This window comes from Saccostrea cucullata, unplaced genomic scaffold (genome assembly GCF_032062105.1).
Source record: "Saccostrea cucullata isolate Sc308-1 unplaced genomic scaffold, CSIRO_AGI_Scuc_v1 ctg87, whole genome shotgun sequence".
NCBI lineage: Eukaryota > Metazoa > Mollusca > Bivalvia > Ostreida > Ostreidae > Saccostrea > Saccostrea cuccullata.
In genome coordinates this window covers 65,210-91,910 of record NW_026932818.1, presented here as the reverse complement: position 1 = coordinate 91,910, position 26,701 = coordinate 65,210, and the positions used below count along the sequence as shown (strand labels likewise).

Here is a 26,701-nt window from a genome sequence, read left to right as displayed (position 1 = left end):
AGACTAAATCTATTTTCACCATTCATTCACATGCACGGGGGTTGAGTTAACTAACAATTTGGGAAAATGTACGAAATTTACATATCTACTGCACATAAAATAAAATGTAATTACAAGAGTACGAGTATTTTCTGTATGGGTTAATGTCATGCTTTCGATTTCAAGAGTATGTTTGGATATAATCAAATGATTATTTCCTTTAAAGTATACACAATTTTATCATAAGGACACTTTATAAATGAATATACATGTACAGTGTAATACGGTTATACATACAAATATTCTTTTTCCCCTTTTCTGAATTTCGTTATCATTAAAATACTGATTCTTGCATATGATATTTTTGGCAAACCCTGAGATTATTTCAGAGGATGACTATTCTATATTATTGTCAACAGAAAGAGATAAAAATAGAATCGTGCAATTTTTACAAAACAATTTTTGATGCACAAAGAAATTTTAGAGTTATCTTTCTTTGCAAACAAATTTGTAGCAAACAGCTTGTAATAGTGACGTCATGTTGACAGATGAAATGCAAAAAAGGGGTTATATAAGGAAAATTAAGAATATAGATATTCTTTATATGTAATTATTAAAAAAAGGTGAAATGTTGCGTTTCTTGAGGAATGAATGACAGTCTGTGATAACAAGGTGTTTGCATTAAACACATTCATCATAAACGAGTTTTACTGTATTTTGAAGTTATACCAAATTCTTCAGTAGAATTTATATCAAAGATTACATGAAATACAAGAGAAAGAACTTCGAAGATCAGTTTCATGCTATTATATAACCTTTTCAGTATTTTTAATATGTAGGATTATACGTTGGTTTGGTGGTTTGTATTTGTATAAATCTGAGCTATTTTTGGGTGGGTGGGTTCTCTGATTGCAACTGACGTGAACATTGTACGTATATGTATTAAATATAAATCAATGTATCTGACCTCCTTTTAAAAAAAAAGGATTGCTTCAGATAGAAAAGTCCTATTACCAATCAAATGCTTTTCTCCATTTCAATATCGTATTCGAAATTCTTAATCATTCAAGAATTTTAAATCATGGGAAATCAAAATGTTCAATTTCGCAGATTACTTTCAATTTCATTCTCTAGGAAAAATTCAAGATGATTGGATGTTGACAGTGCACACTAAATGAAAAGAAACCACCAAAGCAAGGCTTATCCCGGATACCTGTTAGTCGTTTAAATGGTTGGCTATGTTCCTGATTGTATAATACTTCAATCCTGTCTGTTAAAGTGAAACCCAAAACAATTAATTTTTGCTTTAAAACAATGTCTCTATAAGATATACGATCAAAATCTAGATATTGGGATGGAAATTTGCAAGGATTGAAATGTATCATTTCACATATTGTAAAATAATATGCATGTCCAAACTGAAACTAAAACGTCTAACTATCAATTATTTAGTTTACACTACAATGTACATGTATTAATCTCATTTTCATAACATATCATTTTATGTCTATACCAGTTTATATATATTGATACAGTGTATATATTCATACATTCACACGTAAATAATAACATGTATTAATTGTACAAACATTAATCTTAGTTAACAAGACGCTTGATACAACCAACATGGCCGAAGAGTGATGTAGGTTTAGTACGTTAATGTGTGAGACAATTAGAAGTAACGGCTAATAATGTTTTAACATTCACATGTAAACAACATGCAATTTTTGTCATCACTCTGAACTGAACCTTGAGTAATATACTGACAACATATGGCGTGGTATCTCATTCATACAATAAACATTATATATTCATTGTTAATCAATAATACTGCGAATCCCCAAATATTTTTTTAAATTGTTATGATTGGTTAACAACTCCTATGAAATATAACCACAACCATGATACATAAATAATTCTCTCAATACATACACATGAATAATTTGGGAATAATCTGTCCTATAAAATGGAAAATTTTATAGAAAGATGAAAGAAAAATATATATTTTATGCTGTTTTCAAAATAACATACGGTACATCCTTAAATCCATAACCTACAGAGGACTGACCCTATAAATGATTGGAATGTAATCATTATGAACATGCATAGGATTGAAATGTAATGCACCTTTCATGCTTCGAAATGCATCATTAAAACTGCAAGCTTTTATCAGACTCCAAATACTTTATAAAACATGCTTCTATAAGCGGCTTTGTGTGCAACATGTTTTGCTCGATTTTTTGCATGCCTGTCTGTAGACAATTTTTTTCCATTCTCTCTTCAATACTTTCAATTTTTGTAATAAGTGTCTGAGATGAATGCTAGATATAACAGATAAAACATTTTATTTATAATTGATTTATTTAATAAAATTACTTAAACAAGGGTTTTAAATTTTCAAGCAAATATATGCAGCTTGTTGTTAACTAAAATCAACAACAATCTACTAACTGACTTAAGTTTACGACGATGAACCATCGAAGCTGATTGGTTGCATTAAAGGCGTGTACAATACATAACAAAGATAACCATTGGTTAGGATACTTTACACTTGGCATTTTAGACTGTAGACCATCTCAAGCGATTTTGCCTTTGTTAAAGCGAAACGACGTCTTTCCTCTGTTTATGAAGAACAAGAAGCTATCATTTGAAATTGTTTTTTTCTTAATTGTAAGCATAACGTAAGAAAATCACTTTCTCCGCATCAACTGATAACCAGTGATGGGATAATTTCGTTGACTGCAGCAGAAAGATTGAAATTTAACACCAGTAACCTTAGATGATAGAATATTAACCATTTCTTTCCATATGACGCCAGACTGATTGAGTTTACTAAAGACCGAAATGTAATCACCCAACATCTATATTAATAAAAATAGCATTAGTCACCATCTTCAAAGGGAGGGAAAGCCGCAGTGTTTGTCTCATGTCATGTATGATGTAACATAATTTAGATTCCATCTGCAATGATTATTTTACAAACAAGAGACATCAGTCTATCACTGCTAAGCTTATGGCTTTGGAAAAACCTTGTTTTTGCAGGGATTGGTAAAATAAAAGTACCTTCGGTATAAGAACTAAGGAGTTTCTGAGTTTTTTTAATTAGCTTTTGCAAATGAATTCCTTCTACTGAAAAAATTCACTGCTAAGAGCAGTTTAAGCTATGAGCACAGGAGAAACTAAAAAAAATCACTGAGTTGAATGCAGACTGATATATCTCAATACATGCCTTATTTTCTAAAACAGTGTATAATAACTTTAGCTATGAAACTGGAAATAGGCAGAAAAAAATTAGCAAAAAATTCTAAAAACAAACTAGGAGCAATAAATTACTATAACTCAAAAACCAATATCAAAAACACTTTGCAAACAGAATAAAAAGTGATTCCAAAGTCAGTGAGTGAAAACGGGTGGTGAGGTGCAAGTCAAATATTACCAGTTTTTTCTGACCGCTAATAAGCGTTCAGGGATGTTCCCCATACTTTCTACTTTGGCCAAAACACGTATCCGTGGTCCTAAAGGCCCTGTTGGAACAAGGTTAAAGGTGATTCACAGAACATGCGCTTTAAACGCGTCTAAAAAAGATGGCGGCTTGATGTGTGCTAACGAACTAAGATCTACAAACAAGGGCGTGATGTCTTAACCTTTGCTAACTCTATGGCTGTCTGTGAAATCAAATTATGTATAAACTGCGAGAGACCACCAACTAGATCGTTTTTACAGCAAGATATTTTGAACTCTTTCTTTTAGTAGACTTTTACGACGGCGTATTCGTGCCATTTAAACAATGTAGAAATATTTTTTTAACGATTTACTAGATCGTTTTTACAGCAAGATATTCTGAACTCTTTCTTTTAGTAGACTTTCGTTTAAAGCTTCATATTAATCAGTGTCGCTGCAACAGTTAACGTTGTTTTTGCTTTACCAGCTCTAAAAATCTTCATGAATTAGTAGAGGATGGAGTTTGAAACCGAACTTCTGTGATTTTTTTTTATCGTGGATGATATGCATTCCAGTTGTTTTACAAAGACGATGGGGTTTTACAGGTAAAATTCAACATATGACCTCAACCGCAATGCAAAAATCGTGTACGTGTTGTACATGTACCTTTATATATACAAAACAGGCACCATTTATATAATGTATATATCCAAACGTATTAAACACACCGAGATAAAAAAAAGAAAGAAAAATATTTTAGCAGCATATTGCCAACTTTAGGTTCACCAACCTATGGAGAAATTTACTCACAGAATGTCAAGATGATAATCGGAGAATGTTTTATTTTTCCGTCCCTTTACCCATTCGCAAAGAAAAAATTAACTTGAAACGCAAGAATTTGGTGAAACATGCCAGATTACGTAAACATTGTGCAGTGATCTTCCTAATAGTTTAGAATTCTGATAAAATAGATCTAAACAAAAACCCGCAAACCAACCTAAACATGCTCTATATAGTCAAATTGTAGATCTGCCCTTATCATATATCTACCGGTAAATCCACAGCATAAATTGAAGACAAAATAATCCATCATCCTTCTTTGCATGCAAAAAGATTGCGATTAATTTTGAAAATTCAAAATACAATGTATTATTATAGTTTTGTTTCAAGACAAGAAGTACACATACGTGTGCAGTGCATATATTTAACCTTGAATTCGACAGACATTTCTCTATCAACAAAAGTCATTCTTTTTTTAACATGCTTACAATTACCACAAGTTACGAAATTTTCTGATCATGAGTGAGGTCAAAGGACGATCTTTCCTGGATTTGATAACGAGCGCCACCTAGCGGTGTGCTTGATTTGGACCTTGTCCGTACCACCACCGTTCCCATTGGTCCTTTAATATAAATATAGACATGAAAATATACTGTGAAATCTGGGGCCGGAGGAGCAGTCCTTAAATATAAATATAGACCTGAAAATATACTGTGAAATCTGGGGGCGGGGGAGCAGTCCTTAAATATAAACAAATAGGTAAAAAATATACTGTGAAACCTGGGGGGGGGGGGGGGGGGAGCAGTCCTTATATATAAATATAGACCTGAAAATATACTGTGAAATCTGGGGGCGGGGGAGGAGTCCTTAAATATAAATATAGACCTGCAAATATACTGTGAAATCTGGGGGCAGGAGCAGTTGATATAGATTTGATATATATTTTTTTAAAATAAGTTCTAAAAAATTAGTCATACATTTTTATCGTAACATGATACGTTGCACATTCCGGAATCGAAATTTTGACACTATTGTTGCATTTGAAAATATCCTCTCTCGTTTTTTTTCTCATTTATATAAACAGACATTCACTAGTATTTAATCATCATTTTAATAAATATACATTTATTCATATATTCCTCTTCATCATCTTAAGTGTGCATGTATAGTGGCCGAGTGATACATGTATCTTATTTTTATAGATTTAAATATTAGTAAAATAAAAAGGTGAATAAATCAAGTCGATCATAATAAATAAAGTAGAAATTTAAAATTTGCAAAGCATCAGACATAATTTTTAAACCTTGTAAATTATAATCCCTTTGACAAACAAACAAAATAAATAAACACACCCAAAAAACTCATAATATAAATCCTACTTCCATTAATAAAACTGCCCCAACACCTCATTAGATTCAAAGCAACTATGAGTAAGTTGTGCAACGTCTACGGAACAATTAAAAAAGTAGTTACCCTGTATTTCAAAGCAGTCTAAGGTATGAAAAAAAGATGAAATCCTGTAATGTTTGGCAAAACTCAAATACCATTAAAATCGACGACAATAAAAATGTTACAATTATTTGGAATGTTGGACAATACGGCACTACCTTTAATTAACGGTTGATGTATTATCAACAAATAAATACTACCGGTCAACTAAACAAACTAGATTTATCTCATCTATTACGGTATCAAAAGAGGGTAAAATATCCCTGACGACAACGCATCTCAAATCATCGATTTGTCTCCCTTGGGCAAAGCGTAAAAACCTCAATGTTGATATTAATTTCACGAAATAATGAATTATCAATCCCGGTTAACCGAGGAGAGGAAATATGCCTGATTGTTCAAACAGTGGTGATAGAGAGAGGTTAGGTTTGTAAACGATTTTTTGAATTACTTCTATGAGATTTGACGTAGATTTTTTGGTACCTTAAAAGATGTATAGCCAAGGGACATCAATCCGAGTTTTTATGCTTTTTTCTGCATGGTTGGGTTCTATTGGTCCTTTGGGTGTTAAAATTAGGTAACAAATCAACAAGGAATGCATATCAGCACTACATATACAATGTTTTAATGACATGGTCATTTAAAGCAACCTTCCGTATAAAAAAGTCCTGAATTGTTCACTCAGCCCAAAATTACACACGTCAGAACAAAATGGAACAAGACTTACGAGAGACAGTTATTCTGCAAAAAAGTGTGGATGTTTTAATTCTCTGACAATGGCCTTGTTATAAGACGTCTTTTTATTTTTATTTCATTTTTTTAATCATTCTGCCTCATTTTCTGTCATTGAATTCCTGATAAGGATATGACAATAGATTCTGGTTTTTAAAAAGGTTCACAGCAGACGGCTATATCAAAAAAATCAACATGGCGTCGTCATCTTTCTGAAATTGACATCCATGACGTCAAGTATGAGGACAAATCTAATTTTGATCTATAGCATATATAATTTTTCTCATATAAAACAAGCAGGTGACAAATTTAGAACCACGATATAACCAGGAAATATTGGAATCAGGGGTGAGTTGTGTTTCCTTTTGTAAGGTCAAGCATGGCGTGAACTATTTGCACAATAGACACCCGATACCAACTTCTGGAAATATCCGGAGGTCCCTGCTTATGTCCGGTTCAAAGACGCATTGTTTATATATTTCTATTGGAAAATGGTCATTGGTGGTTATATCTCCATCTTTTTCACAGAATGATTGCAAAGTCCTTTTGTTTCTTTCAGTAAGCGATGTGTAGAATTTTCATTAACTTGGCCCTTTGGTCTCACTAAAACCGCATTTATTGCATTGCATTCGTAGTAAATCCTTCTTAATTGCAATGCCATATCGTAAATAAATGTATTCCTGACATTACTCTTATTTACTCTTCTAATAGACATGGATAAAAAGTTCGCCATAATGCCTTAGTTAATGTTGTAAAGTTTGGTAATATGTTTACTTGCTGGAATTGACTTCAGCAGCTTAATGCATTCTCACACCATTAATTTATCTGATCTATCCTTGCTTCTCTCTCTAGATGTCTTAATTTGAAAGGATTATAAATTGTATAATGGTCTGACACCTGAAAGATCCAGAGAACCGCGAATTTCACCAAATTAATTTATTTCAACTCATTAATTTAATTTAATGTATACAGCATTATGAACCCTATTCATTAGATATAAAAATACCAAAAAGGTCGAATGTAGTGCAGCTTTGGTCGATAATCTATATTTGAAAGGGATAGCGTAGCTATTACGAGATAGGCATGCATATTGCATGAGGATATTAATGGAACAAGTTCAGAATCTTCGATATTTCCAACCTATAATGACACTGAAAGGTTTGTCCTGACACTGAATAATGAATATACAACATTATTTATCAATTTTATATTGTGTGTGATGTGCTCAAAATATTTGCGTTTCTTTTGGATCGGATTCTCTTTTCCCTTTGTATAATAATAGCTCTTGGTTTTGTTTGTTAGAGAGGTCCTGGAACTTCCTCCACAAGTTTGTTTCATACATCATTCAAAGAATTCGGAATATAAATTATATGTTTTTCACGGAATCCATCGAGCTAGTACTGCACAAGCTATCAAATCCTGCTTTATTAGAAGATTTTTTGACAAGCTTAAAGCTAAAAAATTCTAAAACAGAATCCAATTAGAACATTGCACACATTTACACAAACTCGGGAGCAATTTATAACATTAATTTTACTTTTAAAACTTAACATGCATGACGTTCGAAACAAAACAAGCTTTGAACATTCTTACGATGATAAAACTAAAAGCATAAACTAAAATGTATTCACCATTTAAAAGAAAATATTGTAGCAGAAAAAAAGTTTGTTTCATTCTACAAACACGAGAACTTCGATCGAACTGAACAAAAAAACCACCTCAGCAACACTCGAAAACACGTGATCATAGCAACTGACCGCATTCTATAAATAGACACCAATGAAAAGACGAGACTGACGAGGCCGGGGAATTTGACTTACCCCCACTAAACGAAAGCAAGATGGGCGTTTGAAACATCCTTGCGGCTTTGAATTCCACCTTGAGATAATTTTAAAGTTTTCAAATGATCGGTCGTTTGAGAGAAAGAGAGAGACATACAGATGGACAGAAAAGATGGGTATATATATTTGCATGATATGAAACAACAAAAACACACTGAAAAGAAGAAAAATGTCATAAATATACACAGAGTAATATACTGTCATGTGGAATATATATTTCAAGCTAACATTTAAAACACTGGCTTCAAAGAACAATGTGACAAAATTGTATATATAAAATCTGTATGTCGAACACGAAGAGAAACATTGAAGACAATTTCATGACGTCAAAGGTCAATACATACCGTCACTAACGACGTAGGATGGCTCCTGGCAGAGGATTTCCTTGTATCCCTCCCTAAAGGAAGGGCTTCTCCAGGCGTAGATGATTGGATTACAAGCACTGTTCATGTAGCCTGCGCAGTACGCCTAAAATGAGAATTAAATAGTATTCACCTTATGCAGGTGCCTATCAGGGGTGAAGCATACAGGGACAGCATGGGACAGGGTGATTAATTATATACAACAGATCCATTTGAAATATTAAATATGATTTTTTTTTAGACGTTAGTAAATAGCTTATGTCTAAAAAAAATAGCTATTATTCTACTAAAGAAATACCACTTTCTATGTCATGTACAAAATTAATTTGAGTTTCGTTAATTTTACACAGAGCTTTTCTTTTTCATGAATATATTGTTATTGGAAGCATTGCTTATACAGGCTGGCCTATTTTTGGTGATCAAAATGAAATGATGGCATATAGAACACAATAAAAACTAGAATTGTCCAAACGGGACAAAATACCCCCCGCTGGGTTTTTCAGAAGTAAGTTTTTCCATAATAAAGATAGTATCACACATGAATTATGAAATTTTTCTTCCAGTGACCTTGAATATCATATTTGAAGGTCATGACATACCCTTGGGTCATTTTTGTGAAATAGAACTCTTCTTTTCCATGAGGTCAAACTATGTTTTTCTTATTGTTAAGTTCCCCAAATGACCTTGGGAATCATTGCACACACCCTGCATGGGACAATCTTTGTGTGGATACACTCCTTTTACCAAGTGTGCATTTTTGGTAATCAAAATGAAATGATGCCATATATAGAACATGATAAATATCCAAACAACTACTGGTGTGATCTTTTATATGGCAATTAGAACCAAGATTATTATTTTTCATTGTGCCTGGTTTCTGTAGTAATCATGAATTGCCATTTTCCTCTTTCATACACTTTAACCACTTACTACTGCATTAGCCCATGCTGGAATAGTCTTTTTATCCTCGACAAATGTGACGTAATTGGCATATACACAGTATGGAAACCAACACACGACGAAACACGCCAAAACGATAAACAGAGTAATGGTAACTCTCCTCTGTTGGGAGAAAATCTGTTTCCGGTCCATGGCCGAATTCTCATCCATTCTCTGCATATGTTCCTTTATTTCTTGAAATATTCTTATATAACAAAACAACATAATTCCTAAAGGAAGATAAAGGTTCGATGTCTGTATAATAAAATGAAATATAATGGACTGAATCGTATTTCCGGGATAAGCCGGTCCGCACTGCATGGTTTTCTCCTTATATTCATAATGACTTAGAATAAATGTTGTCAAGGCAGCACATATGATTCCCCATAGCCATGCTGCCATAATCATAATTAATATCTTACACTTAGTTATACGAATTAATGGACGGGTGATAGATAAATACTTGTGTATACTGATGTACATCAGCGTTTGTAAAGATGTCAAAAAGCAGACGGCATTTAAAAAACTATTTAAGAAACACAATGCATCTCCAAGAATCCAGTCATGTGCTATTAATGTTGTCAGTGAAAATGGCGCCAAAAGAATACCAATCAAAAAATCCGCTATGGCCAAGTTCACTATAAACATATTTGTTCTTGTCCGCATTCCCCTGTGTCTCCATACAACTGCTATCACCATGAAATTTCCCACAATAGCAAAAATCATGGATATCGACAACCATGTTCCGAATACAATAGTTTCTAGGAGACTCCAGCTTGTGTGAGCACTGTTATTAACTTCCGGTCCTGAAGTCGCGTTCGAAACGTTATTTGGAATATCCTCCAGTGAAAATGAATGGCTAACCGGAAATGCATCGTTAGGTCGGTGTCCTGTATTGTTGTAGAAAAGATGGTCAAATAAAGACGTTGATGAGTTTACAATCCAGGAACTTGTTGTCATCTTTTTTCTGTTCCAAAGTTCACTCCATCTGTGAAAATAAAAACAGAAATAATATTTTAAGACACATGATTAAGAATTTCTATTATTCAATTCTAAATAAATAATTACATTTATGTAACAATTTTAATTACTTATCGTATAAAAAGTCTACGTGAAAAATCTGGAACATTTGGCATTTTCTCAAACACTAAAACGTATATAATTTATTTCCATAATCCATTTTTTGCATTTCTATGTCAAGAATTGCGATTAAAGGCTGCATTATGTCCTGTTTCTGCAAAATCAATTTCACCAGAGACAGAATTATACATCATGATAGTACATATAAATGTATATCTTTAATCCATATTAAAGGTGGTATATTTCCATCCCTTGCATTAATATTAATTTTGGTAAGTCTGTCTGTCTGTACTTCTTAAAGTCAAAAGAATATTATCATTACGTTTTCTGTGAGCTTCTTTTGATGAAATTTTATATCACAACTCCTTACATGTATGTCATAAAAAAAACACTACTGATTTTGGGGTACAAAAAGTCAAGGTCAAGTAGAAACGTATCTTGCTTTAAATTTTTAAAATGTCCATGCTATGTTCTATTTTTCACGTTTTGCAATGATGAAATATTATATCTTTAGTCAATAGGACATAATAAATAACTCCAATTGATTTTGAGGACACAGACAAAAGTGAGTAAATTTTATATTACATGCATGCATGGTTGTAAGATGATAACAGTAGTTCTCAATAAGCTTTTTCAATGAAACAAGATCAAATTCCTTTCAGATAAAAAGGGCCCCTATTGACTTCAAGGACAAAAACTTAAAGATCAAGGTTACCTTTTTTGTATTTCTCTATCTGCAATTTTTTGAGCTTTTTTTTTTGGTTTGTTTGAGAAAACATTTTTTACATTCTTGCAATTGCATTCGGCTTTATATTGAATATCGATGTATTTGCAAGAAACAACTCCAATAACCTAAAATACTGCTGTTTTCAATAAGCTGCAGAATTGTTGCGTTATTGCTTTATATTATGGTCTAAGACTAAGATATAAAACCATAACGCTACAGTTCTGCAGCAAGTTTTCAATGAACATGATCTATCTTTCACAAATAGCTATCTCTTTTGACTTAACAAAAATCAAATCTATATTGTGGATTTTCCTGAGGTTTCAATTTTCTAATCTGAGAAATTTCAATAATCAACAGACTTCTGAAATATCTTACCAAAAGTATTATTAGACCTTAATTACAAAACAATAAGAATATAAATACCTATAATTAAAAAAAAACTTCCCTGCGACTGTGTACATGTACTTCCTCAACTCAAATCACTCAAATGGTATGTCGATGAAAACTAATTCCACATGTTTCAGACAAATTTATCACTCAAAACCAGATAAAAAATATTTCCTTCATCAAAACCAAATAAGCAACCTCGTATCAAACACCAATATCAAAAATGTCAGCATTTCCCACATTTTCCTAAATTAGAATGGAGATACATAAAAAGATGCAATATCATGTCATCTTTTTTTATGTCAATAATCCGAATTCCCAACCAGTATTGAAGTGACGTATTAAAGGAGCTTTTACGCTGCTTGATAATTGAAAATTAATTCCAACCTCCAGAGAAAAATGAAATCAACGCGATGTTTTTTCCTCCTATATACCTCCCATTAAAGATAGGACAGAGAGACAATGCACGGCCTGGTTAAAGCAGGGGGGTCGATATATCATCTGCTTATGACAGACTTCCAATGCCCTCCAATATTTTGTCCCCAGACGAGTAATTAAGATTCCAATTATAAAGTAACCACTGTAGCTCAATCTGCTGATCCTTGCTGGACTTTATCTCAGAATTTTCAGTAAGATTGTCAGATTTTCCTCTCAACGAAAGCGACCAATGAAGCAGAACAGTGCTTAGCAGAAGGAGAAATCATGCGAAACGGCGCCCGGCAGGAGAAACGGAAAAAGTAGTAAACTGAAAACAAATACTTATGGCAATAATTGTAACAATCCCACTAGATATTTATTGATGCTGTGTAGTACCATATCCTGCCTATACTTAATCGAAAACTACTGTTCGGTTTTATTACTTACTATAAAAAAAGTAATACTAGAAGTTCGGTGTTTCAAGCATCCGATTATTTTTTTTTTCAAAAAGTTTTTTTTATTGAACTTAAAAAAAATATATGTTGATGGTTCCTTGTGTTTTAAGTGAAATACGTGTACGAGTGCAAGTTTAATAAACCCTTTGAATAACAAGGTTTAAAATGTGTCAAGTGGTTGGATTTTTGTAATAGATTTTCTAGGAAGGTACCTGGCTCGATTCCAAGTCATGACAATTAGTAATAGATTGTTTTGAACTTAATTGTTTCAATCCTTTAATAAAAAAATACAGAAGTTATGTGTCATTCTGATGGGAAGGCACCATTGCAAATATTGTAATTGAGATTTATTGAACTAGAAAAAGATGCCGAATTGATGTTTCTGACATTTTTGTACAATGTACATAGGACGTACACTGTACATTTTCAGAACATGACAGATGACATTAGTACACAATTCTTGCACTTTGGCACAATTCGAATACCCCCAAAGTCTTCAAAATCCTATCGATTTGTCTCCAATGCAAGAAATCATTGATAATTATTGTTCCTTAAAGTAAAATGTCAAAGATTTCAAAACTATATAATTATGTCTAGGTTTTAAGCTGGTCGCAGCTGGAATTCTAACATCAAGTATCTGGGAGTCTTCATTAACAAGGAAAAATGACACAAATAATTCCCCACAATATCATGCTGACGAGCCACGAGAAAGTAAGTCTTTATCTGTACCTCTACAAATAGGTTTGCAAACGTACGTAATGTTTCCGAGCTTAGTGAAAGAGAAAGGCGTTCAATGAAAGTGAGGACATTTTCATATTTCCGCCTCAAGTTCTTAATTAAGTCTCCCCAGTTCTCACCTTAACTCTGTATCGTCTCAGAACATCATGCCCGATTCCTGTAAAGTTTCTCTCTTCTGATCCCGATCATCTGTTTCTTTTTTTCTAAGTCTGCAATGATAAAGAACAGATTTCTCATGGCACTCGGATTCTAACGGCTTTTATCAACTACTCACAATAAAAGTGTACTAATTATGCGCATGTCACAGAAAGTACGAAAAAATACATCAACCGAGATTAAAACAGAAATGAAAAAAAAGTTTATTTTCCTTTTGAGTTCAAACATGGGTGTTCATATTTAAGAACTAAATATTTTTTTTCTTTTGCTTAAGACTTAAAAAGGTACAATCAAATCTTTCACATCCTAATGATAATTACTATGAACCGTGTTAATCACTTTGAAGAAACACAATTATTCTCTTTTCAATTTCAGGCCAGGTGTCAAATTAATGTTTGATGTTCAATATAATAAGGTAAGGGATATTGGATTAGCTTATTGATTAAATCCGGAGTTTTTATATCTTAATCATTAACAAACACACAAATATCTGGTGATGTTTGCCTTCGTTTCTGGGATTCAGTTATCACGGTGTTTAGGTGAACGTTCACCAAAAGTCAAGTACGAGCTTCAAGCTGAAGGTATATTGTATTATCAAGGGCAATGCCAGTCAATCTGCTGACGCAAATGATTGAGTAATGGGAGTTAAAAATAGCTTTCTAAAGATATTTTAGCGCGAACCTGTAGGTAAACACCTCCCCTTTTTTCTTTTTGCTTAAAAATATTTTAAAAACATTGGATATCTTGGAATAACGTGCTGAAAGAATCGTCCAAAAATGAAACAAACGAAATGAAATCTATAAGGTTTACATTGTATTAATTTTTTCTCACGATAGAGGGATACAATATATACCAAAAAAACTTTGCCAATTAGAAAAATATGGCATTACTAAAAATGGAATCAGCTATCAAAGCCTACCTTTCATAACACATGAACAAAGTGGTCAAGCAGCTTGAAATAAACTCAAGAAACTTTCCTTCAAGCCTTTTTTATATCAGATTCTGTGGGAAAGAACCCCAATAAAACGATTTTACGTCAAGCAAATTGCCTAAATTGCACTTTTCTCGCTTGCTTTTTTTTTTCTTAACATTGATTCAGTACCTATCAACATCGCAAAAAACAAGGAATTTGATACTAATTACGAAACACTTTAGCTTCGGTGCTGCTAACACGCAAAGGATTGACCAGTATTGTCCGCTGTTTGAGCTTTTCTGTTAATATAATAGGCTCATATTGCAAAGAAAGTGATTTGTCGGTGACAGTGCGAACACATAAATGGTAAATTACCTCTTGCAATTAAGCACGTACCTTAGAGTGCATCAAAAACATTGAATAATTTAAAATGTGATACATCAAATTTGGTCGTGCAGAAGTTTATTATCTGGGATGAAACTTTTTTTTGCAATAAAATTCTATACTCTTCAAAAGAAGAAACGCATTATTAAAATTTTAGAGACAGATTGAGCAAAAAGATTATTTAGAAAAAATATCTAAATAAATGATAATTTAAAAAAAGACGGTAAGCAATAGGTCTACAATGTACATGTTATAATAACTCAAGAATTTTATAATCATATTACGTTGTAGTTCCATGGCAGGTCATATAAAATCAATATCTGGTATCCCCCCCCCCCCGCCCTCCGGCACCAATGTTCTCCCAAAACGGCATCTAATGGAAGCAAATGAATGTATTTAAAACGTTTAAGAATGCTATCCCATTCAAAATGTAGAACTTTGGTCAGCTGTTGCAGAGTTTGGGGATGCGATTGTCTTTATCAAAAGAAGCTTATAGCCATTTTCGTCCACCTCATACTCGGATTCAAATATGGCAATTTAGATGGACATGGTCGAAACAGGTTGCTGTTGCTTTGAAAGAATGTGATTATCAAACGAACCGTTTATGGCTGTGTATTGTCAAATTGGAGTACATGTATATACGGCTCCAGGATGCTGCAATACTGGATAGGCATGTGCAGGTAAACATCGTTAGAGTACCTATTTCCTTCGAAGTCATTTGAATATGAACCAAACCAGTCTTACTTGTATGCAATACCGTTTTCGATACTATTACACAGCCACCATGAAATCCATCAACCTTCCGGAGGCAGCCTGTAAAACGTTACTTACATTGCTAAATACACTTTGTCACTTAAATCAGACTTTGCGATTTACTTTCTGGACAAGTAGCCAAACCAATTGTTCACCAATGTTGCTGTGACCATACTGTATTGGTATGAGATCTTTGAAGCCGATATTTGTGGTGATGTTGGGTCAGAACAATGGCACAAATAATCCTTTTGGCAATAATTCTTACACACCGATGTCAATTACAAACGGTCTTATTAGATGTTCTGTGCAGTTCAGGAATAACTTGACTGTGTTGAGATGACGTCATTCTGAAACGTTCATAAAGATTACGTAAATCCTGGAAGCGATCCTGTGCTGCTGATGTCGTACGTGGTCTGCCATATTTTTTGGCGGTCATTAGATGTACATGTACCATGCTGCCGTTATGATATGGTTCTACGCGTAGCATTAAAACCTCTTGCAATTATAAACTGTAGACATTGGGACACCAGATTCAAGTTGCCCAGTTTCCTTTTTGGGATACATGTATGCAACATTCAGAATCAACATTTACACAGTGTAAATAGGATCAATTTTCAGATAACACTATAATCAAAATGTCGAGAACCCTAACTTTTGATAGCCCTTTTTGTACATGTAAGAATTCCTTCAAAAACCAACGAAAGAAAGTTGTGACAATTGTTTTTTACCCTTTTGCAAAATCGTGTCTTTTTGTCAGTGGGTTTGTAAAATAGCTGCGGTACAATTAAGAATACTGGTATTGTATTTTATATTGTATTTTTGTTAGTGACATTGAAAAAAGCAATCAATCTGGGTTGAAATGCTTTTTTGCAATAAAATACTACATTGTCATCATAGTAGCTTAATTGTTAGTGACATTCAAATCAGTCATTTATCTAGGACGAAAACCTTTTCCAATAAAATACTACTTTATCTGTTATAAACAGTGACATTCCAATAAGTATTATTAAACTTTTTGCTTTTAAAACTATGGAAGGTGAGGTTTAAAATCTAGATTGAAAAACAAACGTTTTACATGAAACTGAAAACTGCTTCCGATATTATCATCTGGGTTTTAACATATTTTGGTCAATTATCAAAGTGCAGCTACTGTGTATAGCGGTGCAAAGTTTGGATAATCAATTCAAAAAAGTCTTGATGAAATTAGGAAAATAAAAGCTTCATTCTAGAATTTAACAATATATAGTTCAGAAATTAATCCCAAAAATAATAATAATACATGTATGGCGAAACAAAATTGTTCATCACAATGAGATTTTATGTCGATAGACGATACGTTCAATATTTGCACATCGATACTAAAAGTACAGTAGTGAATATCTTTAATTTCACACCATTTAACAACCGTCGTGCAATAAGAAACCTATTCCCTTTTTACACTGCGTTCACAGGGAAATGGATTCCGTCGCCATTAAAGGGAAACTGACAGCTTCCGTTAATCGGGTAGAAAGAGGATGAGCCCTTTTAATATTATTACTGTTATAGTATTTCATTGGTTAAATCGTGCCTCTCTGGCATCCAATAGAATTGAGTAAATCTTTTCGAATAAAATTTTAAAAATTCACATGACACCGCACCACGGAATACCAAATACATTTAATAATTAAATCATATGTTATTTCCTGCAACAAGTAAATTTACATCGCTAAAAACTATTATTTTGATTGTTTACATTCGAGTAAAAGGTCATGTATAAAATACTAGAAATACACATGTTCAGAATCATACAATGTTTCTTTTGTAAACATCCATAGTTAACTCTCCTGGCAAAGACACACCAACGAAACATCGCTCAACCGAGCAATGTCTTTAGATAGATACCGTTTACTAATTCTTGAATATATATTTCCTCACATGGTACAAGACTTTTCAAAATGAGCGACCTTCAGGATGTTTACCAGATATCAACGTCAACCACATGAAACTGCAGTGAATTTCTTCAAAACATTGACAAGGATCGAGAGTTTCAAAAACTCCTTTCCGGTGGCAAAGAGGTCTAATTAGCCAAATCATATTTCTTTAACAAATATTATCTTTCTGTCTAGCATTACCAGAATTGCCGATTCTACACGATAGGAATTTGGCTGCCAAGACCTTTAGGCCAATTCCACCGAGGCCAAAAGTTTAAAATTTTGATTCCATAACCACATGTCAATTAGGAAAAAAGGGAGATTTTTAGGAGGGGGCGATATTGGTTGGTTTGTTTTCTGAGGAAGACAATTTCCAGAAGAGCCTTTACTTTTTGCAGGGGCATGATGGATATCTTCTTGTTTTATAATAATAATTTGACCTTTCTTCAAAATTTCATCAAATTTTAAATACTAAATACAATTTTCATATTGCATTACGATAAGGAACCGTGGATATTTTTCTCTTGTAGTTTTGAATCAGTTTTTAAAGTCTAGAAAGCTTGTGCCTTAATATTTTATAGTGCATAAAAAAGAAGATTTGATAGACACTCCTTCGAGGAAAAACAGTAATGATCAAAATTATGTAACATCATGTTGCCCTGATGACTAATTGAAAGAAGGGGGTACGAATCCAATCCTCCCAAGTTGATTTATTAAATAAAGCATCAACAAAAACAAGTTGCATGTACATGAAACATCTGGGAAAACATACAAAATCTCAGAATCGATTTCGTGATATACAGCATATTGTGTATGATAAGGATATGGTATTGCTCATTTTTATTACTTGAGTTTTGATGTTCAACTATACGGAAGCAATTGTGAAAGTGCGTGAGAGCTTTTAAGTTATTAATCATGCATGGTTTGATCAAAACAATAAGGAAAATGAAAATTTGTTTCCTGTATCAAAATTCTTCCCAAATGTATGACTGCATCAGGTTCAAGGACAGATAGAATATGCGAATTTGCGCTATACGTTAGCGCATTTTATTAACAGTTATACCAAATAATTTGTCTGAAAAGAACTACTAGTATTAGCTTTGATTTTGCGTAAAATAGCACTTCCAGGACGCGTACCATTTCAGAATTGCCAACGTCGTGAAACATTTAATATCTCAATTCAAGTGTGCTTCACAGCTATTTAGCTTAGATTAACATCATTTTTATACAAACCCCTTACGTAACTTTTTACGAGCTTTTTAGCATTGATCAGACTGCCTATTAAAACATTTTGGTTTTGATTCAATCCTTTGTGTGATGTTTTTGGTTCAGTTAGTCAAATTAGTGTACAACATTTAAACATTGCTCTAGGGAATTGAAGATTTACTTTGTTATACATGTATATAAGTTGATTTAAAAAGCTTGGCTAATTCTTCAAACCCTACATGATTAAATATCACTTTTTTTTCAAAAAATCTTGAAACAATCTAAATTCAAGGCGGTATTCTTATCCCTAAACTTCTTCAGCGAAATATATAATGGAAGCAATGAACTTATTAAAAAGGTGGTTATCTTCTATAATCATTACATAAAGATAAAACGATTTTCTTACCGTAGGTATTATAAAGTCCGTCGAAAGCTACTCACACCCTACGGGAATCTTAACACTTTGGACGGCGGGCTGTGTGAAGAGATTTCTAGCTGGCTACCAAAATGACGGTAACAGCTGGTCTTAGGTAAATACATAAGCTCGGCACATAGTTATATTTTACAGAAAACCCAACAGACACCAGCCGATAGGTATTTCATGCTTAATGTAAAACTGTGTATCAACAGAGATACACGCAGATTGTAAACGCCAAATTAAAAAAATCTGGGATTCCTGAAACAAGGGTGTCCCGTGCAAATGTTTCATGATTTTATAGAAATAACGAAGACGTTACTTGGTCTTCTCAATTTTTTCTTCTTTCTTTCACTTTGCTGTGGCTAGTTGGCATTGAAACTTTAGGGTATCTATTGCATAGTAATTATAAATCAAATTAATAAAATCGCCATTTAAAATATAAGAACCGAATACAGTATGTTGAATATGTACTCTAAAATTAGAAAAATTCCTCAATTTATAGATAAATAGTAGTCATATTACATGTACAAAATGACTTTCAGTTTTGTAATCAATTCATCAAATTTAATTTCTATTACAGTCAAACTTCATTATCTCGAACAAGACCGATAAAAAAACGAGATATCTAGGGATTCAAGATATAAAGGGTAATACATTGAAAAAAAAGTGGTTTGGACTCACAAATCACCTCCGAATCAATAAACACAGGGTAATAGAGATTGGCATACTACAGTTCACTTTATTAATTTTTTTAATTGATTGATTGATTGATTCATTTATTTTTTTCCGCTATATTAATTGGGGATGTTTATTATTAATGTTGATTAATTGAAGCATAATGCAACGAAAAGAACTTTTCCATTTTGAAATGCTCAAGTATTTTTCCTCTTTTCAAGCTTCAAAGAATATATATATTCTGTACAAATTGAAGGAATATTTAGGCTAATTAACAAAATCTATCTCGTTAGAATTATTTAAGGGAAAAAGGTCAAGATCCTAATGTGTAGCAAACTAACAGAGATAAAATTCTGTTCATGATCTGAGCAAAACGTAAAGTGCTTTGCGTGTGTTCGTTATAAGTATTTCTGTGGGAAGTTCGTCTCTGTGATTGTTTTTGAGGACAAAATTAAAACATGTTTGTGGTATAAGTAATACCACTTTAGCACAACTTCGTTAACTGTTTATTGAAATTTCTGAAAAACAATAAGAGTGCATGACGAAGAACATCTTAAAATCTTAAAATTTAGATTCATGAGTTAAAAATAAAATTCACTTTGTTTTCAATTTGAAATTCTTACCTTAATAATGTAGGGAAAAAGTTAATACCCAACAATGGAACTTGGTCTACTTTATCCGAGAAACATGCAATAAAGATCAAGACCAGACCTTGTCTTTCAAATGAAATATGTTATATTCTGTGTGTCCTTTTCATACCTATAACTTTTTATTCCCAGACAGTGCTTCTACAAGGCAACGAATTCGAGAGCCTGGGAATGGCAGATTCTGAACAAACAGAAATGACCATTAATTTGACACTAATTTAGCTTTGGCTTTCTAAATTCGATAACTTCTTTCACCGATTATTGCTTTCCTTGAGCTTGCTTGCAGTAATTAAGACAAATCCGTTTTTGTTATTAATGATCAGACAGAAAAGGAACGAAGAAAAAGAAATTATTTATTAAACAACTCAAGTGATAATAACAAATATATAAATCTGTTGAGGTTTTGCATAAAAGCATTTAATTACTAAAGTCTTGTTTTGAACTCTGGTTTAAAAAAAAAAATGCTTCCGAATTTTATTGATTCCTTTGTAAAATATATAATTATTATTTCATAACATATTTTAATTTATATATTTTTTAATTCGAACGGAAGTGACGTCATGCAAAATACAACTTCTTCCAGAACCTCTTCTATGCTGCTTACAATTGAGGAAGTAATATTTTTATTGTTACATTCCTCAACTTTTTTTTAAAAGCCTCTTACAAAACAACCATTATGTTAAGACTGACAGGCGCATACAGTTACCCTTTACAAATTATTCCCTTTGGATGAATATTGAATGAAATACAAATTAACTGTCTCATTTTAAAGTGAAATAAATGCACAGATTGCATGTTCATCCATATCGTGACAGTTTTGAAATGTGTATCTGCATTAATTATGCCGAATGTATAAAAATGTGCATCTTACTCGAGGCTTAAAAAGAGCTTTTGAATTCCGTCACCTGGTAAAGGTGTATACTCATTCTTGTACAGTAACTGTATTTCATATGGAAACTCAGTAGGGGTTACATGAAACAATTTTATAACCACACATTGTTGTTGGCAGTGTTTTGGGTCGTTCAGCATTCCAGACCATTCAACTCTGGTAGAAATAGAAAGAACTTTTTTGAGAAGAAAACATAAGATTTTTAGCCCAAAAACTATTTTATCTATATCTCTTTGATCCAAAAGACCTTTTAAAATCACCAACCAAAAAAAAAATCAAACCTAAATCATGCCTATGGTTATGTACAAAAACAGATAAACCAAGGTTATTGATGAACACAATTCCAGGAAATAACTGTTAAAAATAAAGACACCAAATGTTCAAATCTGGTCAAACATATGTTATTATTGTTCAAAATGTTTTCAAAACATTATGAATTCATCTCACCCTATATATACTAAATAGATCTGCATTCATTCTTCAAAGGCCTAGAATTATCCATGAGGTAGTTACAAAGTTTCAGAGGCAGATCAGTGAAAACTGTATATCTTTAGAGTTCAGGCACTTTTTTAACTTGTAACTTGTATAATTGTTCTTAAGGAATGCATTTTCAATAACCTTTATGTTCATCTTTAAAAAAAAATAATTTATTCTGGTAAGGGGGAACAAAGAATTACTAATTTGAGGATAAATATTTTTTTGCCTTAAAGAAGAATGTGTCAAATTTAAGGTACATTGGTACTCTGATAAGAGAGATAACTTTTAATGACACAAATGTTTATTTTTCCCTTATAAATTTGTCAAGATGAAGTGCCTTTTTTGTCAAATTTTGCCCCGCAGGCCATGCTATAATTGTTTATATTTTATTCAGCATATACATTTCCTTTGGAAAATCATTAAAGTTAAAGGAAAATTTTATATGTGCGAGCAAAGGGCTTATGAACCTTAATTCCATTATGCTTTAAGAACATTACATAAAAATAAGCTTAGCTTTTCTGTCATAACTGAAAAGCAAACTGATAAAGCTTTTAAAGGGAACACGGAATTACACACTGCTGACTTTCCCAGAATCAAAACACAAAGCTGGATGATTCAGTGCCTCTAACAAACAAAATTAAAGAATATGATGCCGCCAATATAATGAATATCGGTACCCTGTTGCGTTCAGTTTATTGTATTGTACTATAAGTTACAATAAACTAGCATTCCTCCCACACTGGATTCATTTTTAGAGTTAATAAAGCTATAAACGATGGTTTATTTTAAGCTAATAATACATCAAAAGCAAATTGTTGTATCACCAAATCCATCGATACACAGCGTTACAAAAAGATCAGCATTTGCAGAAAAACTACGCTTTGTCAGTGATTGAATTGTGTTACCAAAAACCAAACACAAGGTTTTTGGTTGTCGCAAATTTCGTATTGATCCCATGCTGTCCGTGATATGCAAACTCGGCTTCAGTAAACACCAGTGTTTGATTTTGGTCACCATCTTATTTGAGTCCCCCGGACATTTATTTCTAATTTACGACATTAACGGATCACGGTATGGCGAATTGATATTGAGGTCAGTAAAGCAAGGATGATCGTAATCAAAGATTTACAATATCATAAATCTTAACCACATTAAAATCCTGCCAGTGAAATTGTAATCCGTCTTTATTCTGTTTTCTCTTTGATTGATAATTTCAGTCTCCTTCTTTAGTTGACCGATGTGTACCATTAGTTTTAACAATTTCGAAGGTAATAAAATCTATACATGTGTCAGTGAGCAAGATAATATCATAATGGCAGTCATTAAATTATTCCTCAAAATACCTTAAATTACAATGCATGTGATGAGCAAATATCATGAGCTGAAAGCCCCCAATTTTCCTTTCCAAATATGAACGAGTACATGTAAATGATGAGAAGCACAAATTGCTCAGAAATCATAAAAAATTAATAATACGTCTAGATGTATTTTGCTTACTCGGTAAAATATTCATAAAATCAAATAAAGGTAGATTTAACAATGAGCAGAAATCCTCAGGAACACGACACTTTATAAGCTCGGTGGCTATTTTACTACTAGTATTTAGTGCACGTGTCCCAAGCCCTTCTTCATCCACATCGCAGACAAAGCGAGAAAAATTAACAAAGTAAATGGGTAATATGAAAGGAGTTTTTGGACAATAACTCTGTATTAGTAAGACTTACCAGGAATTTCTAGAGGATTAGATGTATATTGAATATTAATGCAGTTCTCAGACGGAAAGCAGTCCGGTGACTTGTGTAACCGATCGCATATTCATACGCGCTTCATTGACGAGACTTCTTGTTTAATATTGGTCTGTTTTCTTTTTTCCTTTCAAATCAAATATTGTCCACGACTCAATGCCATATTTAAACTGAGAAATATCCAGAATCAAAAATAATAATTTTTTTTTTTTTTTTTTTTTTACATTTTTTTGAAAAGATGCCTCATCCTTCAATGTGTGGTGTAGATAAGATTTATAAATGTAGTTTCTTGCATGGAAACGGACCTGCTCCATAAACTTTAACCCCCAGTTACTAGTGTCTACAAAATTGATGCCAAATCCAGGATTCGTAACAAGTCATGAAGTGTCCATTCGTAGATGCATCATCCATGCAAGTTTGCAGGTAATGTTCATTGTAACTTTGGAATGGACATTTTCCTAGTCTTGAACCTAGTCATTTATTTGTAAAATGTAGGTCAAATCCAGCATCCAAGCTTAAGGCAAGTGTGGTATTTCCATTCCTAGATGCACCATCCATTTAAGCTTGGTCCAGGTAATGCTTATAATTAATCCGTGGAAATGGACGGCTTCAAAAACTTTAACTGGAACACCGACGCCGTCGAAATGAGCTTTAAATTCAGGTCATGATTTATTGAACTGGATAAAAATGGATGCATCGTGCTATAGTTTTACCTCGATTCATTTTTTATCTGACCGAAGCCTTAATTTGAGAATTCTGAAATGAGCACGTCCAACATGCAATATTTAACATAAAGCTGCAAGCACTGAACCAAGCCGTTGGATTAGACAAATCTTAAACTGGTAAAAATTTATTTTATATAAAGATGGTTTTCCCTGGGGGGAAAAGGCAATATTTATTATCTCTAGTTATTGATGAAGCTCTGAGGACAGAAAGATCGGTTTCTGTAAAGCCTATTTGTGAGGCATATATTAGCATTTTATAAGTAACAGAAAAAGAAAAAAAACTTGTAATTGGCAGAATTCAGAAGCATATATTTTCTATTTGCACAGTGATATTGTATTCAAAGTGGCAAACATCACTAATGTTGTCTTTTTTTGATTTGGAACAGACAACTTCTCTAGTGTAATTACAGTCTGTATTTTTTATGGAAATGTTTAAAGCATGTTTAGATACCACAATCCAATTATCACAAGAGCAGAGCTCATTAAAACGATGGAATTGTACAGACACAGGCTGAATTATGTCATCGCGCCTTTTAGGTTGTGTCTGTGAAAATGTTCATTAAAATAGATATACGTTTACCTGTCATGTATTTATGATACAATATTACAACTAAGTATTTATTATACCTCTACTGATTTTTCCCTATATAACATTAGATCGTTAGATGTGACTAATTCCCTAGAAATTGTAAGGAATGGACTAATCCCCATGCGTTAGTCATGTTAGTCAAATGAGCTAATCTCTGCTTCAAAGCTAATTCCCGGTTATCCGTAATCCTTTAGATTTTACATTTACATTGGTATGGTATGTGAATGGACTATAATCCCCGTGTGTTAGTTCAATGAGCTAATCCCTGCTTTGAAATCATGCTATGTGAGTCCTCTAAATTTTACGTTTGTATCGATATAATAAAACACTTAAAAAGTATATCATTGAGGGTGTTAGCAAGATTCCAGTTCCCCTTGGCCAGGACTATTTTCCTCGGTTTCGCCTCGGGAAATAGTCTTGGCCTTGGGAAATTGGAATCTTGCTAACTCCCTCAATGATATACTTTAACTGTATAATATTCAATATTTACATTTCCAATAAATTTCCCCTTTGATTCTTTACAAAATAAAATGCAGTATATTTCTTGAACTACATTAGGTGTATAATATTCATCATCATAATACCGCTCTTGACGAAAAAGTAAAAAATATAGTGCACACTGTTTTGTTTTAAAAATGACAGTTGATCGGCGTAAGATTGTGGCAAATTATCAGAAAAATAATGTAAATATAAGAAATGAATTTAATTGTTTGAAGATTCATGAGGTATATGAACTACAACGCGCCGATTTTAAACGAAAAGGAAGTGCTATTATAAAAACATTTAGTGTGAGATCCATTGATGTACATTTGTATTTTAAATTAAAATAGCGTGAACATGTACAATGATACCCAAAATCATAATATATTCCTTAAATGTTAAGTCTGGTATTACCATTTACAAATAAATTCAACATTTTACGAAAACCTAGTTAAAAATGGTTTATTAGAATCTACATTAATAATTAAGCTCCTGAAACATCGCATTTTGTTTCATTTACCAGATCTTATTCTATATACAAGTTTTGTAACACCAATTTCCCTCTTTTTATCAACCCATCTCGTTCACTTTCATAACAGTAATAAAGAGGACCACGGTACACAAACCCTCCTACATACAGATTTCGTGTTCTTGATTGTGGACACACGGTTATAATTTTTTTGAAAAAAAAAAATTACACTGTACTATTGATCAATGGCGGCCGCTGTGGTGAACTTAGAATTATTTCTCTTCCAATTTTTTTTTAGACTATTTGAGAAAAATCGCACATATTCGTCGGAAATTGGTTAGGTCTTAACAGATTTCTTGAAGGGAAGTAACAAAGCAAAGGAAGTTGAAACATATGGACAAACATGTACAAGTTCCCTCTTCCTCTATTATGTATAACGAGTCCATAAATATTTATTTGATTTTCCTGCCATGACTCCATTTATATTAGTTCGAAATATCAGACGTTTTCCAGGCTTTTTTACGATTTTGATATTTTACGTATCACGACGTAATATCAAAATCGTCAAAAAGTCTGGAAAACATCAGATACTTCAGACTACATTTATATATGCCATCTGTGCAACCGGTTTGAAATTTGGCAAACAGCATTTAAACAGAAACGCGAACCTTCAAAAAGTAGATCGAGGCCCCGTGGGGATCCGGGTTAGAAGCCACTAAATGGGGCGGTCCTTCGGAAGACCGTATAAACCGACGCCCCGTGTCACAGCAGGTGTGGCACGATAAAGATCCCTCCCTGCTCAAAGGCCGTTGCCGAGCATAGGCCTAAATTTGCAGCCCTTCACCGGCAATGGTGACGTCTCCATATCAGTGAAATATTCTGCGTTATATCAATCAATCAATCAATCAAAAAGTAGAAGCCCAGAAGCCACATATCAT

The 26,701-nt window shown here is 33.0% G+C and overlaps 1 protein-coding gene across 8 annotated transcripts in view; it reads right to left on the bottom strand.

The window, feature by feature from the left end:
- LOC134236255 (melanopsin-like) overlaps nucleotides 1–26,701 on the bottom strand; it is a 45,634-nt gene that overhangs the window by 2,271 nt on the left and 16,662 nt on the right. For 3 of the 8 annotated variants that reach the window (XM_062718431.1, XM_062718430.1, XM_062718432.1), the window contains exons 3-6: nucleotides 13,447–13,530; nucleotides 9,515–10,511; nucleotides 8,567–8,690; nucleotides 1,193–1,249 (exon numbers count right to left, since the gene is read on the bottom strand). In XM_062718431.1, coding sequence (XP_062574415.1) covers nucleotides 1,193–1,249; nucleotides 8,567–8,690; nucleotides 9,515–10,483 — 1,150 coding nt within the window. In that variant the 5' untranslated portion in view covers nucleotides 10,484–10,511; nucleotides 13,447–13,530. Of the gene's footprint in view, nucleotides 1–1,192; nucleotides 1,250–1,911; nucleotides 1,939–5,673; nucleotides 5,692–8,566; nucleotides 8,691–9,514; nucleotides 10,512–13,446; nucleotides 13,537–26,701 lie in introns of all 8 variants that reach the window. The other 5 variants (XM_062718436.1, XM_062718435.1, XM_062718433.1 and 2 more) reach the window with 5 other exon arrangements.